Raw genomic sequence first — 21,531 nt, forward strand, 5'->3', positions numbered from 1 at the left:
TCAGTATTAGAATAATTATATTATATTGTGATATTAGTTGATACGATTTAGATCTCGTTAGTACTATAAATATCGAGCCAATGTAATCATTCGAGATACGAACGAACTATTATCAATAATACTACGATTTCCTTTATGTTTTCCCCCTATCAATTTATAATAAAACCCTTTTATTATTTATTTCAAGATACGTCACCGAGTACAAAACTTTGACAAATAGTGAGAGAGGTACATGACTAGCATTGAGAGTGCAGCTCCATAACACCAGCTAATCAAGTTATACACAACATACGTACAGTTAAGCTAGACCACTAATCTACTACGAAATATTATTATTTTTATTTATTTGTTCTACAGAAATTGTGTAACCGTGTTTCTGTTGATTGACTTAGACTTGTATTAACTATTCAGTAAGTTCGTCATCTTACAGCTAGAAGATTAATTAAATAATGGAGATAATGTTTTAAATTAACCAAGCATGGACATTGTCTGGGTTTAGAAGACAGTAGAATTTAGTGATCGATAAGTTCTTAAATTTGCGTAATCTATCAGGAATTCAGGATATGTGGTAGGTGTAATGACGGATTCAGGATTTGTTATTAGGAGGATAAAGATTTTAAGAGGGCGAATTTCTAATAAAGAAGATATTAGGGAAAAAAAGGCCGAAAAGTTTGGCTAAACGGGATTGCACATGCTAGCCCCCTCGCTCCACAAAGTAACGATAAAAGAACAATTGAATGAGTAATCCTCCTATCCTTCTATATATATACTAAGAGAATAAAACTTCTCTAAAATTTTCCTCCAAAGTGATATATATGAAAACAAATTAGATTTTCATTTATTAAACTAATTTTTCATTTAAAATAATCTTTTCATCATTAAACTTACAAATATAAATTTAACAAAAATAAAACAAAATTGGTATAAAATTATAGTATATACATATAAACTATATCTCCTATTATTAACTTTGTGACGAGAAAAGAATTTATTAAAATAATTTGAGGTAGTTAAAATATTTTCATAAAAAACACACTTCATGGAATTACTTAATTCTCTTGATTAATTTTAAGATTAATTATTTTTTATAAAAATTCATGAGATAAATCTAAAATCTACAAGTAATAGAGTAAAAATTAAAATGCCTATATTTACTGCGTATGCGCATTTACGCGGGATCTAAACTAGTGACTTAACAATATGTCATCACTTAAAATGATCCAACATCATTTAATTAAGACAAGTTATTTTACAAGAATAACGAGACAAAAAAAAAGTAATGAGATAACAAATAAAACGCCTGATAGACGAATCATCTCAACCAAAAACCTTAAAATGATGGTTGGGGCCTAACTATTATATTTATATCCTATCATGCCCCCTCACTCGAGTGTCCACTGGACTCGAAGAGTTGTTAGTGCCCACTGCATAGGCTTTGGTAGCATGAGAATCTGATATCATCTCAACCAAAACCTTAAGGTGATGATTAAGGTTCAACTATTATATTTATATCCTATCGTCATTGGAGGTCGGGGATATGCACTTTAAACAAACAACTACATAAAACATTGTACTCCATTTTATCTTAATATTATTATATATGGCTAATACTTGGACATCATCAATGATGTCACATAATTAATACATACTATTAGAGTAATAGACCCTTAATTAATTAGCTCTCCTACCAAAAAGAATACCATATGTAATTAACAAGTACTGTAGCTGCCATGGAAGCTTCATACCGTGTCGAAAAGCATCAGGTGATTAACTTAATAAAGTGCAATTAGACCCACTTGATTAAACTTTAATCATACTTAACTAACATGTTGCATGCTCATGTTAGGACCAACAACAAATGAGCTAGTAGAAGCTGTCCTATAATGACAAGCCATAAGTGCTCAGCTCAGTAATTAAAGATTAAAGTGTTAAGTACCCTTAAGTATAGATCAAACTGTCCCACAAAGTACTCCAAAAGTCTTAAAAAAGTTAAATCATTTATGAATAATTATGGGATTATTTTGTCTTTTCTTCATGTACGGTATCTGCTATTTAAACATGACAAGCTTGCAAGGGACCTCTATTACTCAAAATGTTGGCCTTTATCACTCAAATGAGACCACCCTTATAACAACATTACTCTAATACCTCACCCGTAAATTACGAGGTGAGGAGGGTCAAATATACACAGCTTTATCCTTGTATTAGCAACACAAAATGACTAATTTTGAATGATCCTATATAAAAATTACGTCAAGAAAATCGCATTTAGCAACCATTTACACAATAATAATAAAAAAAGGGCAGTCAATTTAGTAAAAGCCATTGAATAACGAGTCTTTGGCTTCAATAGCCTGCTTTTAGTTTTTATGTCCTATATGAATATGATGTAATCGCCTCAAAATGCGGTTATAAACCGCCTCAACCTATGGCAGGCACGAGTAAGGGTACCCCGTCTCGCCCCAGTTACATCCCTACTTAGTTTTTGTAAAGAATATTATTATACTTTAGGGGTTTGCTAGGTAATATTTGGTCAACTAAGAGGTTGACTACCAAGTTGTACTTTGTGAATGATTAAAAAGAGTTCACACTAATAATATACTAATCATCAATTCATCACAGTCCAGATTCACGTGAATACTTCACGTAAACTGCAAGCTTGCATAAATCCCTAGAAAACTCCTCTAAAATAATAAAAAAAAAGCCACAACTTAATAATTTAAATGTCGAAAATGAGATGGTGGCAGTCGATGGTACCAAAATGAGATGACGCTACCGGGTGGTCATCCCTGTCACATGCAATATGCAGGATCACTAAAATGATGGGCCTACATAAGGGCATGTGAGAGGGTGGTACCGAGATTGAGTACCATCCTGTGATACTCTATCATTGTCTTCTAAATAATGTGTTGGCATTCTTTAAATTTAAATAAAATATTATTACTAGTAGGCTCATAAAAAATCAGGTGTGTTTGCCTACATATATGCATCCTACTACCAGCAAACCAATACAATTAAATCTCATCCCACAAAGTCAAAAACACAACCCATAAACCTCTTAAAATGGCCCTGAAAAAATCCAACAAAAATCACAAACGATCTTCGACGAAGCGAGTGGCCGCCATTTTTGGCGTCACAGGGCTTGTCGGAAGAGAACTCGCCCGACAATTGAGCTCTAAATACTCATGGAAGGTGTATGGTGTCGCTAGAAGAGGGGAACAACAAAGTTCCCTTCAAGAAAAGAATGGCAATTACCATTTCATTTCTTGTGATCTTCTTGATCCTGTCCAAACCCGAAAAAAGTTGTCTTTATTGGAAGACGTGACCCATGTTTATTGGGTCACTTGGGCTAGCCAATACCCTCTTGATAGCCCGGAATGCTGTGAGCAAAACAGGGCTATGCTGTCAAATGCACTGGATGCAATCCTTCCGAATGCACGGTCTTTGAAGCATGTTTCGCTTCAGACAGGAATGAAGCATTATGTTTCATTACGAGGTTTGGTCGAAAAGGGACATACTTCAATCTATGATGAAGAATGTCCTAGAGCTTCTACAGGAAATAATTTCTATTATGTCCAAGAAGACTTGCTAAAGGAGAGGCTTGGAGAGTATAATGTAGCGTGGTCGGTCCAAAGGCCGGGATTAATTACAGGGTGTTCAACTAAGACGACGTATAATTTTATGGGTTGTCTTTGTATATATGCAAGTATATGCAAGGAATTGAATCTCCCTTTTGTGTTTGGAGGGTCAAGGGAGTGTTGGGAAGAGACTTGTATAGATATCTCAGACGCTCGATTAGTCGCCCAACAGCATGTATGGGCTTCTACCAATGACGGAATATCATCGGCTGAAGGTCAGGCCTTTAATGCCTTAAATGGGGGTTGCTTTACATGGGAGGAAATATGGGATTTGATAGGGACGAAATTTGGGCTAGAAGTTCCGGAAAATATGTTTTCAGACGAGTTTTTGTATTCCACGGCTATGGCGGATAAGGCCGGAGTTTGGAGGGAGATTGTAAAGAAGAGAGGGTTAGTGGAGACGAAGATGGATGATTTGGCTAACTGGGTGTTTTTGGATATGTTGTTTAGGTGCCCAGTGAAGTTATTGGGAACGCGAGCGAAAGCGGATCAAATGGGGTTCAGAAAGAGGTATACAGCACTGGAATCAATATCATATTGGATAGATGAAATGAGAAATGAGAAATTGATACCTTAGAAGGGGTAGAAAATGGGAGAGATCAAAGCTTCCGGGTTTCCGCCTTTTCTGAGTTTGCATATAACTCACAGAAGCCAGTTAGGGTTTCGATTTTCCTTCTGAAATGTTCATACAGACTGTTTTTCTTTAACTCTGCCAAGAAAAATAAGGACTAATTGTAATTTGCAGTATTTTAGTACTTAAAAAATGTAAACTAAGTCTTCTAAAAATAAATGTTACTGTACTATAATTGAAATACATACCCAGAAATAAGCAATAGCGCGAGATTTTTGTAGATTCCTGTAATTTCACCTTGCCTCTCTTCAACGCCCACTCTTCTCCGATACTGAAGAAATCAGGCAGAAACCAATATGCACAGAAAAAACACAAGGATCAGTGAAAAAGCGTGGCACGTACCTTAAAAACCCAAGCTCATTGCATCCAATGCTCTCGGCTATAGCGAGGCACGATGGTCTGGTTAAAGTTACAAAATATTAACAGTAAAAAATGCTCAAGTGACCCAACAAAGAACAAGGCAATATCCATCAAGGAAAAGTTGTAAACTTATGTTCAATTGTGCATTAGTTACAATGTTAACAGCACCAGCCTCTACCGCTTATCCTAACAAAAAGTGTACTACGGTAGGCCTACCTTCTAACCTCAACTTCTCTTTAACCCAAAAAAAGCAACTATTAACTACACCGTACATCACATTTAATGTATAGATCATCGAGTTTTCGTTTTCATGGAAACAACAGATTTTGTCTTCGACATCTTTCCCTTTTTAGCACTAAAGGATTCGTCGTCAGAATCATCACTGTCACCCCCAAACTTCTTTTTTGATTTTTTGTCGCCCTTTCCACACGTAATAATTGTTCTCCTTTCATCACTCTGCACAGCCTCTGATTTATCCTTAGGCCTCCATATGAACAGAGACCTGAAAATAACACCAATGAAATGATTCACAAACTGCTCTTTTCAAAATGCATGACAAGATCAATACAACAACAATATCGGAGAGCCTCAAAGGCCCACATCCATGGAAGGAAAAGGAGTCAAATGTACATAGTCGTAATCTCTTTTTGTTGCCAAAAATAAACTGTTTCCAAATGACCCATATCAACTATCAACGGCTTTTACTTAACAAAATAACAAACACAGACAGTATAGCTAGTGATTTTGTTTTATTACACACGCGCGCGCACACATAAGTATATAACAACTAAGAATACCAAAATGACGGTTAATTGTGAATAGTAAAACCTAACACCCTTTTGGTGTATTTTCATCTCTTATTCTTACCAAAAATGATATATCACACTTGTTACAGCTTAAAACAGAAAGTAGGGAGAGAACTCGCCTTGAACTACCAGATGCCAAAACATCATCTTTAGGATGCAACTTATTCACAGGAGTGATAGTTGTGATATTAGGGTCAAGCACCTCAGCAACTAACTGCCCGGTGCTGACATCTATAAAATCAATGGGATGGAGTGCAACGCCATTGTAGTTCTCACTGATGTACCGTCCAATGACAGCCAGAGATTCTGTGGTATCCTGCTCAGATGAAAAGAGAGTTTTAAGATCTTGTATAAATGCTAGATTGGACGATGAATGCAATTTTAATACTTAAAAAGGTAAACCTTTGGATCCCATTCAGCCCGAAAACCAGTTAAATGTCGGTTGAAATCATGGCTGTGTACAATTTCTCGGCTTGGTGACTCCATATTGCCATATATTGAGTCCCAAACACGAATACGATTATCTTGTGCAGTAGTTAAAATTTTGCTCCCTGTATGTGGGGAAAAATACGCAGAATTTACTACTCGGCGATGTGAAAGATCAGCAAATGAAGACCCGGCTTCCAACCGCCGTATATCCCATAAACGAGCCTGTAGAAAGCAACAAGATTAATACCTAACCCAAATACGCTGAAAGATGGGAAAAACCAAAACAGAAACTAGAGAAAAAACCTTACATAGTGATCGTTTCCACAGCTCAGGAGAACATCTGGTTGGACAGGATTACAGTGCAGTCCAACAACCTTACTACCCTTTTTGTGAATCAAGATACCCTCGCCTATTTGATTCTTAGTACGTGCATCCAACCTAGGGGTATGGTTGAATATCATTCAGAACTGTTTATCCAAAGTAATGTGAAAGATATGCAATGAACACTAAAACCGTCCTTCCCATTCACGAGGGTACTGCAAACAAATCATGCATTCGAAAAGCAGTTTAAACTAAAATCATCCTTCTTATTTCTTTCCCCTAGACTAAAATTGGTCTTGCACTTGTAGTCCTATCCAGTGCGAATGCGGACTAGACTGAATATTTTACACCAAAAATATAACAGTCAGCTCAGTATTAAGCTTAAAGCAAAGCAGATTACCGCAAAAATTTATCCACAGAATATAACAAGCCAAAAAAAAAAAGAGAGAGAATATAACAAGCCAAAATAAAGGCAACCTGCATAAGGGTATCCATATTTAAGATGGCACATTTTCTAAGTCAACAAACTCCCACTAGAGTATGATTTTGTGACATTAGTGAAAGTGATAGTGGCATTATCTTGCCCTTTAAGAGAGCCACAATATGACTGAATATTCATGTTTACAGCAGCCACATGAGATTCTCACAAGATAACAGGAAGGAAATCCCGTTAAGATTCCTCAATCAAATGCACTTCAAACAATCAATAACAAGATTGCTCAATAACCGTAGATACATTGGCGTGTCGTCCTCATCCAATGGACTAGCTAAAGCATACTTACATGTACAGAAAGCCAAAATTATCTGAAACCAGAATTAGCCCTTTCTCTGAGTGGATATCCAGTCCATACAGCATCTTCCACTTGTTTGGCCCCTACATAACAACATACAGTAGCTGTTAACGGATCAATAACACTAAACCTGCCAGCCAAGAACACAGGATAAGAGCTCATAATATGGTAAAAATATTACAAACCTGCCAGCCATCAGGATTGAGGTCCATCAGTGACTCAGAAATACCAGTCTCTAAGTCAGTATAACTAGCGGTTCCATCAGACGATGCACCAAAAACAGCTCCATCATTAACGGTGCTAAACCTGATTGACAAAAAATTACTGTCATATACGTGGCTCCAGAATAGTCCACATGGAGCCCGACAAACTCAAAACATAGGAGTTCTCTATTTTCAGCCTGTGTTAGATAGAAGTGAAATTTAGCCAGAATGACTGAATATTACCTCATACTGTTGAGTAAGCAAGAGTGAATATTCCCATAAACAGTCTTTTCAGATACCTTTTCAAAATCCCAAACTCCAAGTTGTCCTTTCTGCGAAAATAATTGAGGAATGCATAACAATCCATACTCTTAGCGCCAAAATGTTTAGATATCAACCATGCTAACCAAAAAAATAATCATAAAATGAATAATCAAATGAGTCGAACCTTATCCCCAGATAAAAGAATATTGTTATTTGTAGGATGAAACTCCAGACATGTCACTCGTCTACTATGATATCTGATGACGCCACAGGTCACTTGATCAGGGATCAGGTATTCTGGCTTAATCTAAGTTGAAACCAAGGGAAAAGCAAGATAAAAGATGATCAAACCAGTAAGGATTAAATGCAAAGATAACTGCACACAGAAGGAACTATTTGTAACTCCACCAAAACCCAACACAGCAAAACCATGGAAAACTCCCAGACTCCCACAAATGAAGACATAAAAGACAGTGGTCAACTTACAGCAGGAACATGGGGTCTGAGCTGGCGTTCAAAGATATAATTCACTGCATGTTGAGTGCTTCTTCGAGGTGCTGGAATAACACCATGCTCCATAGCCACTCGGTGAGGACAAAACATTGTTGTATGCCCTTCATCACCAAAACCGACAATTATGAGTCATGTCAGAGACATTAATGTTGTGCTGAGCACACAACGCCTTTCAAACACCAAAAAGGGCTTTCCCCCAAATTGAAAGTAGGAAAAAGAAAAGCCAATCATATAGCAACGCAACGTGCATAAGACAGAAAATAAATTTAGATAAGTAGCAATTAGCAAGATTGTAAAAGTACAAAAAGGTTTAACCTAGTACGAGGACATTGTAATGTAGGAAAATGGCTATGAAAGGGTGACAATCTGGCGAGAGGAAGGCATTCCTTTCAAGTCTTCAATGGACATTGAATGCCAAACACGAGCACATATCATATCAAAGAGGAAAACTCCGTGGAATAGTCTATAATGGCAGTGGCATTATGAGGCCCCCAAGTGATGAACTATTTGGGGATAAACCAAAATGAACTGCAATCTTCTTATGGTATGAAGGGAGTATCTCTTAAAAGTGTGAGTACATATTTCTAAAACTGAAATGTGGTTGCCATTAATTGTTACTATACCATGTCCGATAAAGATCTCACCTAGCACCACATCATATATATATACACTCAATGTACTCTCAACCTTATACTCAGAATCACATCAATGTGAGTTCCGTCAAAATACAGACCCTTGATGGCTTGATCAGAATATAAAAGAACTAAGGAAACAATAGTCTGCAAAATCATCATTCACTTCCATAAGTCACTAGCTTACCCAATTAATGAAATATATCCCATTCCATTAATCATCATAGTAAGTGATGTTGTTCATGCCCATTTTGTATTCATATTCATACCCATAATGATCCTCTCAATCTATTAGGTCTTACAGAACGAGAGACACGACATCCACAACCTTAGCCCAAATGCTTCAAACGCTCCCACAAATACCGATATAAGAGGTCAAATACAAAACAGCCTTAACCCTATCTTAACAGACATAGAAGTCATTACTACATGACCCAAAATAAAATTTTGCGTCAAGAATTGCATCTAATAATTACTACCCCACTTCAAAAGAAGCTCAATTAGTTCCGTCAGCCATTTTGCTTCAACCCATCTAATATAGCACCAAACAATAAGCAGTCATTAGGCCCCCATTAGAAATTGGCTCCTATCAACGAATAATACGACTACACGAAACCATGTTCCAATCACAACATCCAAAATGTGATGCTATAACACACTAACTAAAGTTAAGAAATTCAAAAACAAAACATACCAGGCAATTTACATAGGAAACAAGGTTTCATAGGGCAATCAATGTAAGTAGCCCCTTGAAATCCCGCTTGATGTCCTCGCTTCTTACACACCTACAGTGACGAAACCAGAATTTATAGTTACCCCAACAAAATTTTCACCAATCAAATTAGTAATGCAATAACACAAACTAAAAAAATTGAAACTTTTGCACTCCCTACGCTTCAATCATTTATTTACCTTTTTTATTCTATAAGCGTGGTAATTTAACCAAAGGCAGACAAATAATTGGGACGACAAGAATATATAATTACCCAACAAACATCTTCCCTAGTCAAATTAGCAATGCAATAACATAAACTAAAAAAATTGAAACTTTTGCACTCCCTCCGCTTCAATCATTTATTTACCTTTTTTTTATTCTATAAGCGGGGTAATTTAATCAAAGGCAGACAAATAATTGGGGCGACAAGAATGTATAGTTACCCAACAAACATCTTCACCCATCAAATTAGTAATGCAATAAGGTAAACTAGAAAATAAAAATTGAAACTTTCATACTCTCTCCATCCCGAACATTTATTTACCTTTTTTATTCTATAAGCGGGGTATTTTAATCAAAGGTAACAAATAATTGGGACAACGAGAGTACAATTTAACTAAAAAGCTTCAAACTTTTTTACCGCCCGTGCTAGCACTCTAGTTCCGCCACTAAACCCCTAACTAAAAATACGCGTATTTTGAAAAACGTAAACAATCAAATGAAACGACAAAGTATTATTCAAAAAGGAACATACTTTACAAACATTTGCAAGTGAAATTGTAATTGGTTTCTTCTCCTTTTTCTTAATTTCTTCAACAATCTCTTCTTCTTCCTCTTCATCTTCTTTAACAATTTCTTCTTCAAATTCATCTTCTACTAATTCTTCATCATCTGAAGAGCTTTGTTGAGGATCTTCATCATCTTCTTCTTCAATTATGAATTTGGGCGAAACTGCCCTTCTTGTTCTCGGAGGCATTTTGGTCAATTCACTCTCCGACACGCTGAATATCGTAAATTAGTCTTGTGTGAGACGGTTTTACATTAGTCGGCACAATTTTTTTGAATCGGATTGGTAAAAAATGGGAGGAAGTGAACGAGTGTTGGGTTAATTTGAGGGAATGTGAACCGCCTTTGCTTTGGGAACTGTGAAGTTTTGGTGAGTTGACTGTTTTACCCTTTTGTGTTGGGTGAGTTTGGGCGGTTATGTGAGGGGTGTTTTGGGGATTTTGGAGGTTGAATTGGCGGGAGATTACGTGGCTTTCTGATTGCCGTATACATATCCAACTACCCGTGGGGTTTGTAGTTCTACGGCGCCCTAGTGTTGCGATCAAACGACGTCGTTTTTGGCCTGCTTTTGTTATGCTTTGGAATTGAGAGTTCAGCCATATTAGTGTAAGGTTTGGCAAAATTAATCCATCTTGAAATTCAATTGACTCGAGGACTTAAACTCGAATTCGAATTGATCTTTAACTCTAAATAACTTGATAATAACCGACTTGGGAATGATCCGAACTCAAATTAATCAGAGCCGACCCGATTAAGGCCGAATTCTATTAAATTGAAAATGACCTGCCCCGAAAAGACTCAACTGGTGCAGATAGCGATAAAAATGTCCAGTGTTGATGTAGGCTCTAGTCGATGCATGTATATATTTATATCTGTAGCCTCTAGTCGATGCATGTATGACCTAATATAGAATAGTAGAATGAGTTATTTGTTTGCTTTAATCTTAGATTGATCAAAATTCCTCTTATGTTCACATCAAATTAAATCACTTTCTATCCATTTCAATTTAAGCCAATTCTTCATTCAATATTTTGAACATTTAATCAACCTCATATAATCTTATCAACCTCATTTAATAACAAAATTGGATAAATTGTGGGGCAATGTTAAATACAACTCATTAGGTTTTATTTAAGCATTTAATATCTTCTATATTTCGTATTAATTTGGGAATTCAAAACTAAATTATATAAATCAATGCAATTAATGTCTTCTATATTAAGAATTTTTTTCTCATTTATTCCTTAAATACAATTCATTAAGTTGTATTTATCATAAATTATATAATCACTCCAAAAATAATCACACATTCCAAACTTGCAACAAACTAAATTTTTAATCAACAAGTCCTTGTTTTAGTCAATAAGAGCAAGTGCACTAGAAGAACTTTATATAAAGTTCTTAGATTTTCACAATTTCAATAATTAAGAACTTTTGGTGCAATAGAATGACTTTAAATAAAGTTCTCTAAGAGTAATAGTAATAGATGAACTCTATAAAAAGTTCTTCTTATACCATATCATATTTCTCTATTTTCAATATTTAAGAACTCTATTCTACAATAGAAGAACTTTTTTTTCATGGAAATAGACAATGCTTAAAGACAACCCATATTTTCTATGTTATGATATTGGTCATCACTTTTCCATATGCTTATAAACCTTGTTCTTATTTTAGAACTCAATTCTTAAAATTAAGAACCAAATTTATGATTTAGTAGATAAACATTTTAAATAAGTTCTTGGTGATAATCTAAAGAATAAAAACTACTGTTGCTAATGCTCTAATGGGGACATAATTAATCTACTATCTCTACAATTTCTTGTTTTTTTGGGAAGAATTTGGTTCTTCTTTTCAAACCTAGTTTGTTCATTTAAGAACAAACTTTATTTTTTAATGGGACAAACTTTTTTTAAAAGTTCTTATTTACAAACCCAAGACAAAAAACCTCTCATTGCAATTGCTCTAAAAAACTTTTTTTAATTTGTTATGTTACCATTAAATATACAATTGTAACATATTCATAGAATATACGTTGGCAGTTCGTATTAATTAAGTGTAGGTTTGGAACAGAAATGAATAAACTTTAGTGTGAGAACAAGCTTTAGAAAAGTATTTTGTAAAACAATTTTATTATTGCTTAATGTAAAGTAGAGAGAATGAGATGAGAGCTACTATACTATATTACTACAACATACTAGTCTAGAATGGTTCATCCTAAAGGGGAAGTTTTATTCTAAAACTTTTCAATGGAACCTGGTTGAATTTGTGTTGTGGAATATTTTTTCTCTTGATACTTTAATCGGATTAATATATAATTCTAACATAATATTAGAACTTATAAGTACTTATGATGGTTTAAATTAAGCTCGATGAACTCAAAACTTGCCCAACAAAACAGCTTAAATAACCTATTTGATTATAATCTATCACTTCAACATTTACAAAAATGAAAGAACCAAATACTTATGAATCAAAGAGTTACTTTTCATATACGGAGTAGGAGTATCATTTATGATGAAATTTTCACAAGTTGATGAAGTGAACTATCTCATTTTTTACTCATCACAAATTAGCTTATTCATGTATCCGTCCCAATCCATTTTTTCCTTTGATTACAATACTGTTCACAAAGAACTAAAAAGGCAAATAAATGATTAAGATGAAAGGAGTATAATCATATTATGTACTAATGTACAATGGAGTATAATCATATTATGTACTAATGTACAATAACTAATATTGACACTTGTAGAAAATCGTCTTAGTATATATTCATATCTGTAGGCTCTAGCCAATGCATGTCTGTCCTAATTTAAAATGAATTATGATCCAAATTCCTTTTACGTTCACATAATCACATCAAATTAAATCACTTTCTATCAATTTCAATTAAAATTCAATTCTTTTGAATAATTTCTCCTAAAATTTTATCAACCTCAATTAATAACTAAATAGGATAAAATTATAAAATCACACTCCAAAATAACCATACATTCCAAGCTTGCAACAAACTAAATTTTCAATCAACAATGCTTTCTTAGCACCAACTTATGAGCAATTTGGAAGACGTGGCTTTCATTCTATTATAATACTCCACGTGGCAGTATATTAATGGTGAATTACTAAAGGATGGATGCCTCCTTTGATTTGGACAAATTAGATATAACCTTTGAAAATTGAGTCCATCATAATTTAACAAGTCCTTGTTTAGTCAATAATTAAGAAACTAATTTATTTTATGTTACCATTAGTTTTTTAGGGAAATTGGAGCCCTACATATACAATCTAATAATATGTTCATAGAATACACGATAACAGTTCATATTAAATGTAGATTTGGAATAGATACGAGTGAAATTTAGTATCAGTACAAGCCTTAGAGATGGGTAATAACTTGAACCTTTGTAAATTTTCAAAAATACAACTGTAAATACTCAATTGCCTTGTTCATTGATATGACTCGATTTTAGCTAGCAAGATGCTCAAAAGACCTAGTAACAACCTTAATCATAACGTAGTACAATTGTAACTTAGATATTTTAAGATAGTCTTACTTAAAAGCATCTTAAACTCACAACTTAAAATTGCATAAGTCGATCGTAAATAAAATTCACAAATTTTGAGCCGTTTTACACGATAACTTGTGTAAATAAAACGAGTTTTCTGTAACCACTATTTAAGAGTTTTTTTTTTTCTTTTAACCTACACAGTGATCGTGTAAAACCGCCTCACAAAAGACCAACCGAATAACATTTTTGCATTAATTTTTCGCAATTTATTTTTGCAGTACGATTTTTACTCATCATAGTACTTTTTACCCCAAATTTTCCATTTGTCTACCCTTAACTAAAAACTTCAAACTTAATTCTCTGTACTTCTCTCTATTGTTAAATCCATTACCTTCTTCAACCTCTTTCAAATTCTTCAATTATGAACAGTAATTCGAGTATAGACAAGGTATTTAAATTATTAGTCCATTATTAATAATTAAATTCACTCTTTTATTTAGTTTTGTTCTTTTTTAATTAGGGTTAAATGTTACGAAAGGGGTAATTCATTAGTCAATTACGACTGTGTTATACTCGTTATCCATTACGTAGTTGTATGTCACCGGAGACGTGGGCATATAGTCGCATGTGGTGTGGTTGTTGGTGGGTCAATGTCGGTGGTAGATGTATTACGTTTAATAGATTCATTACGTACTGCGTTTAAAAAAAAAAAAGAGGAAATTCGCAAAACCCAAAGCTGTGTGCCTTGTGACTTTGTGTAGTACAGAGAAATGAAATGTACTTTGTAGTACACACAAAGACAGACAAGTAGGCAACTAACAAACTGATCAACACCAACCCCTACGCACTCACGTAGACGACCCATCCACACATGACCCAACTCTGTACCCCACCGTCGGCGACCAGTACAACCACTCTAACCCACCCCCTGCAACCGATCGCCAGTGACTCGCTGTTAGCGACCTATTGCGCCGGTGAACTTCCTCCCCAATAACGACAACCATAGCCGGAAATCAGATGTCGTAAATTAGAGGATGGGTATGTGAAATTAGAGGAAATACATTAGGAGAGAAATTAGAGAGAGAAAATAGGAAGGAAAATGTAAGGGGTATAATTGTCAACAATGTACTGCAATGAGTAAAATGTGTACCGCGAAAATCAGGACCCTAATTTTTTTATTTATTAGCACTATAAAAAGAGCTTTAAATGGCGGCAAACCTAACTAACTTTCTCCAAAACCAAACTAACCTCCCAAAATTAGAAACTTCTCCACACCCGATAATGTTCACCCTCCAACTCTCCCACACCACACCTTTCCCTCACCCAAAATCCACCCCAAAAACCCGGTCCACAACCCCACTCTACATACAAATAAACCCGGCTCACCCGGCCCGACACCCAAGACTATCCCAAAAACTTCCTCTAGCCACCACAAACGCAGGGGCCGTGGCGGTGGAGGAGCAGGAGCAGGAGGAGGAGTTGCCAGAAGGGCTACAACGAGACGCGATGCCACGACACGTGGCGGTGATAATGGATGGGAATGTGAGGTGGGCCCGGCAGCGGGGGTTGCCTGGAGGAGCAGGGCATGAAGCAGGGGTGAGGTCGTTAAGGAAGTTGGTTGAGTTGTGTTGTAGATGGGGTATTAAGGTTCTTACTGTTTTTGCCTTTTCTTATGATAATTGGGTTCGTCCTAAGGTTTGTCTTTTTTCCCTTCTTTTCGTTTTCCGCAACAGAATGTCTCGTGTAAATCGGTTTTACACTTTTACAATAACTTATGTACGAGTAAAACATAACCATCTTTTAATTCTTAGTGACTACTTTTATAAAGGTAAGCTCGTTTAGGTGTTATTCTACAATGACTTATTGTAAAACCGTCTTTCAATTACCAAGATAGGCACATAAAAAAGTTTAGTGACGACCACTTTTATAAAGGTAGTTATGTAAAACAGTCGCGGTTTTAGGCGGTTTTATAATTATGTTATTGTAAAACGATCTTACCCAATTTTTTTTCGCAAAAACTAAAATAATACTTAGACAATGATTATATTATATGTATGTTATATAATTCATTTAATGATATTTACAATAGCTCTTTTGTATGCATACATTTGACGAATGAAATACTCAAAATTAAGCTATGATTTGCCCTTATTAGTAATGAGTATGACTAATGAGTCCCCTTGTGTTACATGTTACTAATATTATTGATGTGACTATAGTAGATTAATCTTCACTTTAGAATTAGTAGTTTTATCCCGTATTTTAAAGTTATTTATGAAATACCGTCAGTCATTAAGTTATTAACAAACCATTTTATTTACCTTAGCTTATTAGTTATTATATATGTGGTACCTATTAATGAGCTTCTTGGCTTTAAATTCAAGTGCAGGTGGAGGTCGAATTTCTAATGAGCTTATTCGAGAAAGGAATTAAATCCGAAATAGAAAATTTTAAAAGGTACTCCGTAATTTCCTATATCCTTTTTTCCTACACACTCCTATGCTACGAGCCTACGAAACTGCTAGTACAATTTTTCTTATTCACCATTTACGGTGCAATAGGTATTTCGAGTATCACAAAATCTCATTGAAGACGGCACGTATCCGTCACTCTAAAGTGACGGATACCATTTCCTCTCATAAATGACCCAAATAGAGGAGAGAGGGAAGCACATGGGGGTGCCCCACCTTGTCCCACCTATCCGTTTTGTGAGTGGCATTACCCGTCATTTGCTCCGACCCGTCTTCAGCAAGACTAACTGGACGAGTATACTACCGTAATTATCCAAAGTTACGCGACCAACAAATGAGTCTGGTGATCGACTGATGTCAACTTTTCTTAGAGAAAATATTAACCATTAATTTCTCTAAATATATACCGAGTATCGACATAAAATGTAAAACTAATGGATAAATTCGATGCCATTACGGAATATTCGAACATAACTATCAAGGCTCACCTTAAATATAATCCATAGATGTATCATTCAGGAATTATTTTTCTGGTTAGTTTTTATTTGGTTTTAGCTCAAGTTACGTAGACAAATAAAAATGCTCATCAGATTAAATCTTCCTATGTCATTTTCTTGTTTCTACATGTCAAATTGTAACGTGGACTGTTCTATAACATCTGATTTTATCCACAAATTCTTGTTTAAAACGAACATATGCTAAAATAATAAAACAGGTCAAGTAGATAGATGAGACAAAAAAACATATAATGTTTAGGAAATGACACATTTTTGTCCCAGCTACTTACCTAGTTACCTATGTGCAGACCTGTACTCGGGTCGGGCTAACGTCAGGCTCCGGGGGAAGGGCGGGCTCTTCTGGTCAGATCTGGGCCAGGCCAGGGGGAGGGGCGGGCTTGGCCGGGCCAGGTTGGGACTTGCTTGACCCAGGCCTGAGTCCGAGGCGGGCTGGGATGGCCGGCCTAACATAAATTTTATTTTTTTCCTAAAATAGATGGGCCAGGGCGGGTCGGGTTAGGAAAATGGAACCCGGGCCAGGCCAGGGGGAAGGAGCGGGCCGGGGTGGTTGGGGCGGGCCATGTGGGGCGGCGGGCTGTTGGCCAGCTCTACCTATGTGGCTTATGAGAAAGTATTTCACCTGTTTTACGGATATGACTATATTAAGCTTAAGGGAGACCAACACGGAATTTAACGAAATCCCATCTGTATGCTGCATAATATTTCATTTTCCAATTAACTTTATCCTCTCAAAATTCTTAAATCCTCAAATTTTTTATCCATCATTGTCAAAATATGAAATTTCTAGAAGACGGTCGAGTCCGAAAGGGTCGAAAACGACTATTTTTTGATAGATTTTCATGGTTCGGCCAGTATCGTCGTCATTAGTCCTTTGTCGATAAGCGACACTCGACTAATAGTCTAATAGAAATGTTTTCCCTAATATTCCGCAATTATTTCAACATTGCATTGTCAAAATACGATGGAATAAAGTAAAATGTCTCGTAATGCTTAAACAGGGAAGGAATTCGGATATCCATAATCGGAGACTCGTCGAAACTTCCTACATCCTTACAGAAATTAATATCAGAAGCAGAAGAAACAACCAAGAACAACACAAGACTACAATTAATCGTAGCAGTAAGTTACAGCGGAAAATACGACATTATCCAAGCCTGCAAAAACATAGCACAAAAGGCGAAAAATGGTCTTGTAAAAGTCGAAGAAATTGACGAGGAATTAATCGAACAAGAACTCGAGACCAACTGTACAGAATACCCTTACCCTGATTTGCTTATAAGAACAAGTGGTGAGCTTAGAGTTAGTAACTTCCTGTTATGGCAACTCGCTTATACTGAACTTTTTTTTGTACGCGCACTTTGGCCTGATTTCGGCCAGGGTGAGTTTGTCGAGGCATTGTCGTCGTTTCAACAGAGGAATAGACGGTATGGTGGTCGTGATTTTCAGGTTGAAGACGGTAAATCAAGGGAGTAGACATGGAAGTTAAGGAATTTTGCTTGAGATGTTGTATCTAACCTACACCATAGTTACATTCTTATGTATATATAATTATATACAATAAATTTATACAAGTTTTTGCGTAATTCGCACGTTATGTTGAAAAAAAAAGGTTTTTTTTTTATCCAAAACTATCTTATATTTAGGAGGGGTATTGATTTGGCCAGTTTAACGATATTAGGGTATCCCACATGACTCTGGTATCATCAGACAACAATTATCAACTGCGACCAACTTGCAATTTAACTTCAGACAAGCAAAACTTATGTTTTTATACTTCAATAATAACTACAAACAATCACTAAAGTAAAGTGCTATAACAAAAAAATGAAAGCATCACAGGGACATCTGGTCTTCCCTGAAATCGAGCCTACATAAGATTAAATCAATAAAACAGTCTTATGAGATAGATTAATGCCGGAAAATTGACCAAATATGGCTATACTCTTGTCATAGGTAGTTATTGAACAAAAATAAAGAAAACAAGGTACTTAAAAAAAAAAAATGTAACCCCTAAATATAGTTTTTGACAAAAAAAAACCAAAAAAAAAAAAACTCTCTTATTTGTTGATACTAGGCTTAAAGCACACAAATACTATCCTACAACCAGTTGTATAGTAGCACTGTACAACCGCTTCAAAGTTGTTGAGCTAATTTTATAAGTTATTGAACTATTTTATGAAGTTATTGAGCATAATAATTATTCTGTTAAACTCAATAACTTTGTATCATAACTCGATAATTTTGTTAGTAGAGCTCGATAACTTTATAACAAAGCTCAACTACATTAATAAGTTGTATATACAACCAGTTGTATAATATATTAATTGGGTTAAAACATAATCGAAGGTGTAGCAGAAAAGTCAATTTTCGCATGTTTTTTCAATATAATGGTGTAGCACCTGTTACACCATTTGATAAGGTGGCCTCGCCCCAGACAATAAGGGAGCAAGAGCCTTTTAATTTCAGCAAGACGGTTTCAGGACAGTGATATACTGATATGTATAGAAATGATACTGTTGTATTCTTTATTACTGAACTTTATGTTGCCATTGTTCGGAATATGCCGAAAGTCTTGGTTTCTTAGGTCTTGAGCTTCTTTGTAACTTCAGCTAAATATTTGCCTTGGTAGAATGCTAGCTCAAGTTCCAGTTCAGTTGGCTGTCGCGAACCATCTCCTGCAAATGTACCAGCTCCGTATGAAGATCCACCTTTCACCTCGTCCATTTTAAACATTCTTTCGCCAAAGGTATATCCTAACGGAACATATAGCATTCCGTGGTGAGCCAACTGTGTTATAGCGGTAAAGCTGTTCAAACCAAGCCATCAAAAAACTTATATGAGACGGTCTTACATGTAAATCGATTCAGATTGTTTCCGTATAATAAATTTCAGAAAGTTTTAATCTTTTTCCGAAAACAAATGCATTGCATTGGAACAGTAGAGGAACTTACGCGGAATTCTCCTGACCGCCTCCATAGAAGCCGGTACTCCAGAAGATTCCTGCAGGTTTACCAGCCAGTGACTGAGAAGAGCATATCTTATCAGTGGATGCAAAGAAGGCTAGAAATTGAGCAGGCATCATCCCAAATCGAGACGGAAACCCGAATAGAAACCCGTCTGCCTCTACTAGTTGTTCTGGTTTAATTTCTGCAACATCAGTTGGTTTTTCAGGTGCTTTCATTTTGTGCAGTACAGTTTCTGGTAATGTCTCAGGAATCTGTTTCAGAAAAATCATCACATTCACATATCCATCTGTGCTTTACCAACCGTGGCGGTCTGGCGGAGCCAGGATTTGCCGTTAGGAGGGCAAAAATTTCAGCAGGGACGAACAGGTAATGCCATAAGATGAACTAAATTTAAAAAAAAAAATGAACTAAAATTATCGAAATTTTCATTTTTCAATGGGGTATTAATCGGGGATTTTTCAAATTTCTCCTCGCATATTTGGTCAAAATGTAGTGAATTGGACCGAACCCAGAAACTATTGATATGTGTGTTCAGAAAGGACTAAAACTACACAAATAAAAAGGTACAAATAAATTAATTGAAATTAAGAAGAAGAAAAAATACCAGCCACAAAGATGGTTCAACACCTTCAACAGAACAAGCTCCTCTATACACTTCACGAGCCATAGTTTCAACATGCCCATGTAAAGAGTAATACCTGCATAAACACGGGTTTACTCAGTCCGTCTCAGTCATTTATTTATCGTTAATTACTGCTCACTAAAAAAAAATTAAAAGGTAAATAAATGATTAGAACAAACGGACCACTATTCGCGTTAATTTTTCATAACCCAAAGCATCCTTAACCTTGTATTAGCAACACAAATTAAAAATGATGTTTCTGAATGACTGAGATGAAAATTGCATCGAGAACTGCATACCAACTTTTGTTAGTCATCTTCTATCATTATTATTCAGAACTAAAGAGTAATCAGTATTTTGCTCCGATCCCATACAAATCTCTACCAATCTTCAATTTTCAACGATTTCATTAATACAATTTCTCGACGCAATTTTCATTTTCATCACGGGCATGCATCAAAGAAGCTTACACTATGTAGACTTTAACGGAAGACATTGTTTGAGGTGTGTGTAACACTGCAAATCTGCAATAATGTTGCAATAATTTTTGTGGCGATGCTATTTTATTATTAATAATTTTTGTGGTGATGCTATTTTATTATTTATTATTAATTATTAATTATTAATTATTAATTTAATTTTTTAGAAGGTACGTACGTATGATAGCCTTAGACAAAATGCAAAGAAGAGGACATGTCTATGATTGTGACGTAGAGAAGAGGACAACTCTATGATTGATCTAGTTTTGTGACTCTTTTCTTATACACAAAATCTCATTGAAGACGGGTGATATCCGTCACAAGTTTGTAACGGATACCGTTTCCTCTCATAAGATACCCATTAAGAGATGAGTGAGAAGCACATGAGGGGTACCCCACCTTATCCCCTCCCCCTTTTTGTGAGAGGTCTTCAGTTTGTGACGGGATTAGCCCGTCACAAGCAAGACGCTTTGTTTCTTATAATAATAGCCTTAGACAAAATGTAGTCGGATTAAATTTATTTAGCAAAATGGGGTTTAATTTATACTTCCTCCATTCAACTCCAATCTACCACTTTGCTTTTTCACGTTTACCAACGCGTGTTTTACGTGGCAAATATCGTTAGCTACGTATTTGCAAAAATTATAAAAATTAAATATTTTTAATGTACTCGTAAAGATGAATCAAACAAGATCTCACATGAATATATTTTCAATTATGTATTAAGAAAAAATCGAAATTAAATATACACTTATGAATAGTGTAGAAAATATAGAATGTAGTTGAATGGAGGAAGTAAGAAATACATTGAATTTTTTGGTTAATAGGTGTTAGTTTCAAACTATTTTGGTTTATAGTGTCCACGTCATCACTT

At 35.5% G+C, this 21,531-nt stretch overlaps 4 protein-coding genes across 8 annotated transcripts; 2 read left to right on the plus strand and 2 right to left on the minus strand.

The window, feature by feature from the left end:
- The first annotated feature begins 2,993 nt into the window (after positions 1–2,993).
- On the plus strand, positions 2,994–4,487 carry LOC141637569 ((S)-8-oxocitronellyl enol synthase ISY1-like). Its single transcript, XM_074447073.1, has one exon. It carries the CDS (start codon positions 3,064–3,066, stop codon positions 4,213–4,215), a length of 1,152 nt encoding a protein of 383 aa, XP_074303174.1. The 5' UTR covers positions 2,994–3,063; the 3' UTR covers positions 4,216–4,487.
- Positions 4,488–4,704: 217 nt separating this feature from the next.
- Positions 4,705–10,384, minus strand: LOC141637568 (protein DAMAGED DNA-BINDING 2-like). Of its 3 annotated transcripts, none has more exons than XM_074447070.1 (11): positions 10,058–10,384; positions 9,283–9,373; positions 7,930–8,057; positions 7,628–7,750; positions 7,423–7,511; positions 7,162–7,282; positions 6,968–7,059; positions 6,173–6,302; positions 5,838–6,086; positions 5,555–5,751; positions 4,705–5,131 (listed from the first exon to the last, which is right to left on the minus strand). In XM_074447070.1, exons 1-11 carry the CDS (start codon positions 10,277–10,279, stop codon positions 4,921–4,923), a joined length of 1,653 nt encoding a protein of 550 aa, XP_074303171.1. In that variant the 5' UTR covers positions 10,280–10,384; the 3' UTR covers positions 4,705–4,920. The 3 variants fall into 3 exon arrangements, with proteins under 3 accessions (XP_074303171.1, XP_074303173.1, XP_074303172.1); XM_074447072.1 differs by lacking the exon at positions 10,058–10,384 and adding an exon at positions 9,671–9,689; XM_074447071.1 differs by lacking the exon at positions 10,058–10,384 and adding an exon at positions 9,501–9,572.
- A 4,408-nt stretch (positions 10,385–14,792) lies between these two features.
- LOC141637539 (dehydrodolichyl diphosphate synthase 2-like) lies at positions 14,793–18,129 on the plus strand. Its single transcript, XM_074447026.1, has 3 exons — positions 14,793–15,296; positions 15,991–16,058; positions 17,589–18,129. Exons 1-3 carry the CDS (start codon positions 14,808–14,810, stop codon positions 18,061–18,063), a joined length of 1,032 nt encoding a protein of 343 aa, XP_074303127.1. The 5' UTR covers positions 14,793–14,807; the 3' UTR covers positions 18,064–18,129.
- Positions 18,130–18,914: 785 nt separating this feature from the next.
- On the minus strand, positions 18,915–20,765 carry LOC141637486 (putative NAD(P)H dehydrogenase (quinone) FQR1-like 3). Of its 3 annotated transcripts, none has more exons than XM_074446955.1 (4): positions 20,649–20,765; positions 20,161–20,254; positions 19,542–19,807; positions 18,915–19,396 (listed from the first exon to the last, which is right to left on the minus strand). In XM_074446955.1, the coding sequence occupies exons 1-4, from the start codon at positions 20,672–20,674 to the stop codon at positions 19,171–19,173; spliced, it is 612 nt and encodes a 203-aa protein (XP_074303056.1). In that variant the 5' UTR covers positions 20,675–20,765; the 3' UTR covers positions 18,915–19,170. The 3 variants fall into 3 exon arrangements, with proteins under 3 accessions (XP_074303056.1, XP_074303057.1, XP_074303058.1); XM_074446956.1 differs by having other exon boundaries at positions 20,478–20,720; XM_074446957.1 differs by lacking the exon at positions 20,649–20,765 and adding an exon at positions 20,362–20,631.
- Positions 20,766–21,531: the final 766 nt, after the last annotated feature.

This window comes from Silene latifolia, unplaced genomic scaffold (assembly GCF_048544455.1).
Source record: "Silene latifolia isolate original U9 population unplaced genomic scaffold, ASM4854445v1 scaffold_119, whole genome shotgun sequence".
Taxonomy (NCBI): Eukaryota; Viridiplantae; Streptophyta; class Magnoliopsida; order Caryophyllales; family Caryophyllaceae; genus Silene; species Silene latifolia.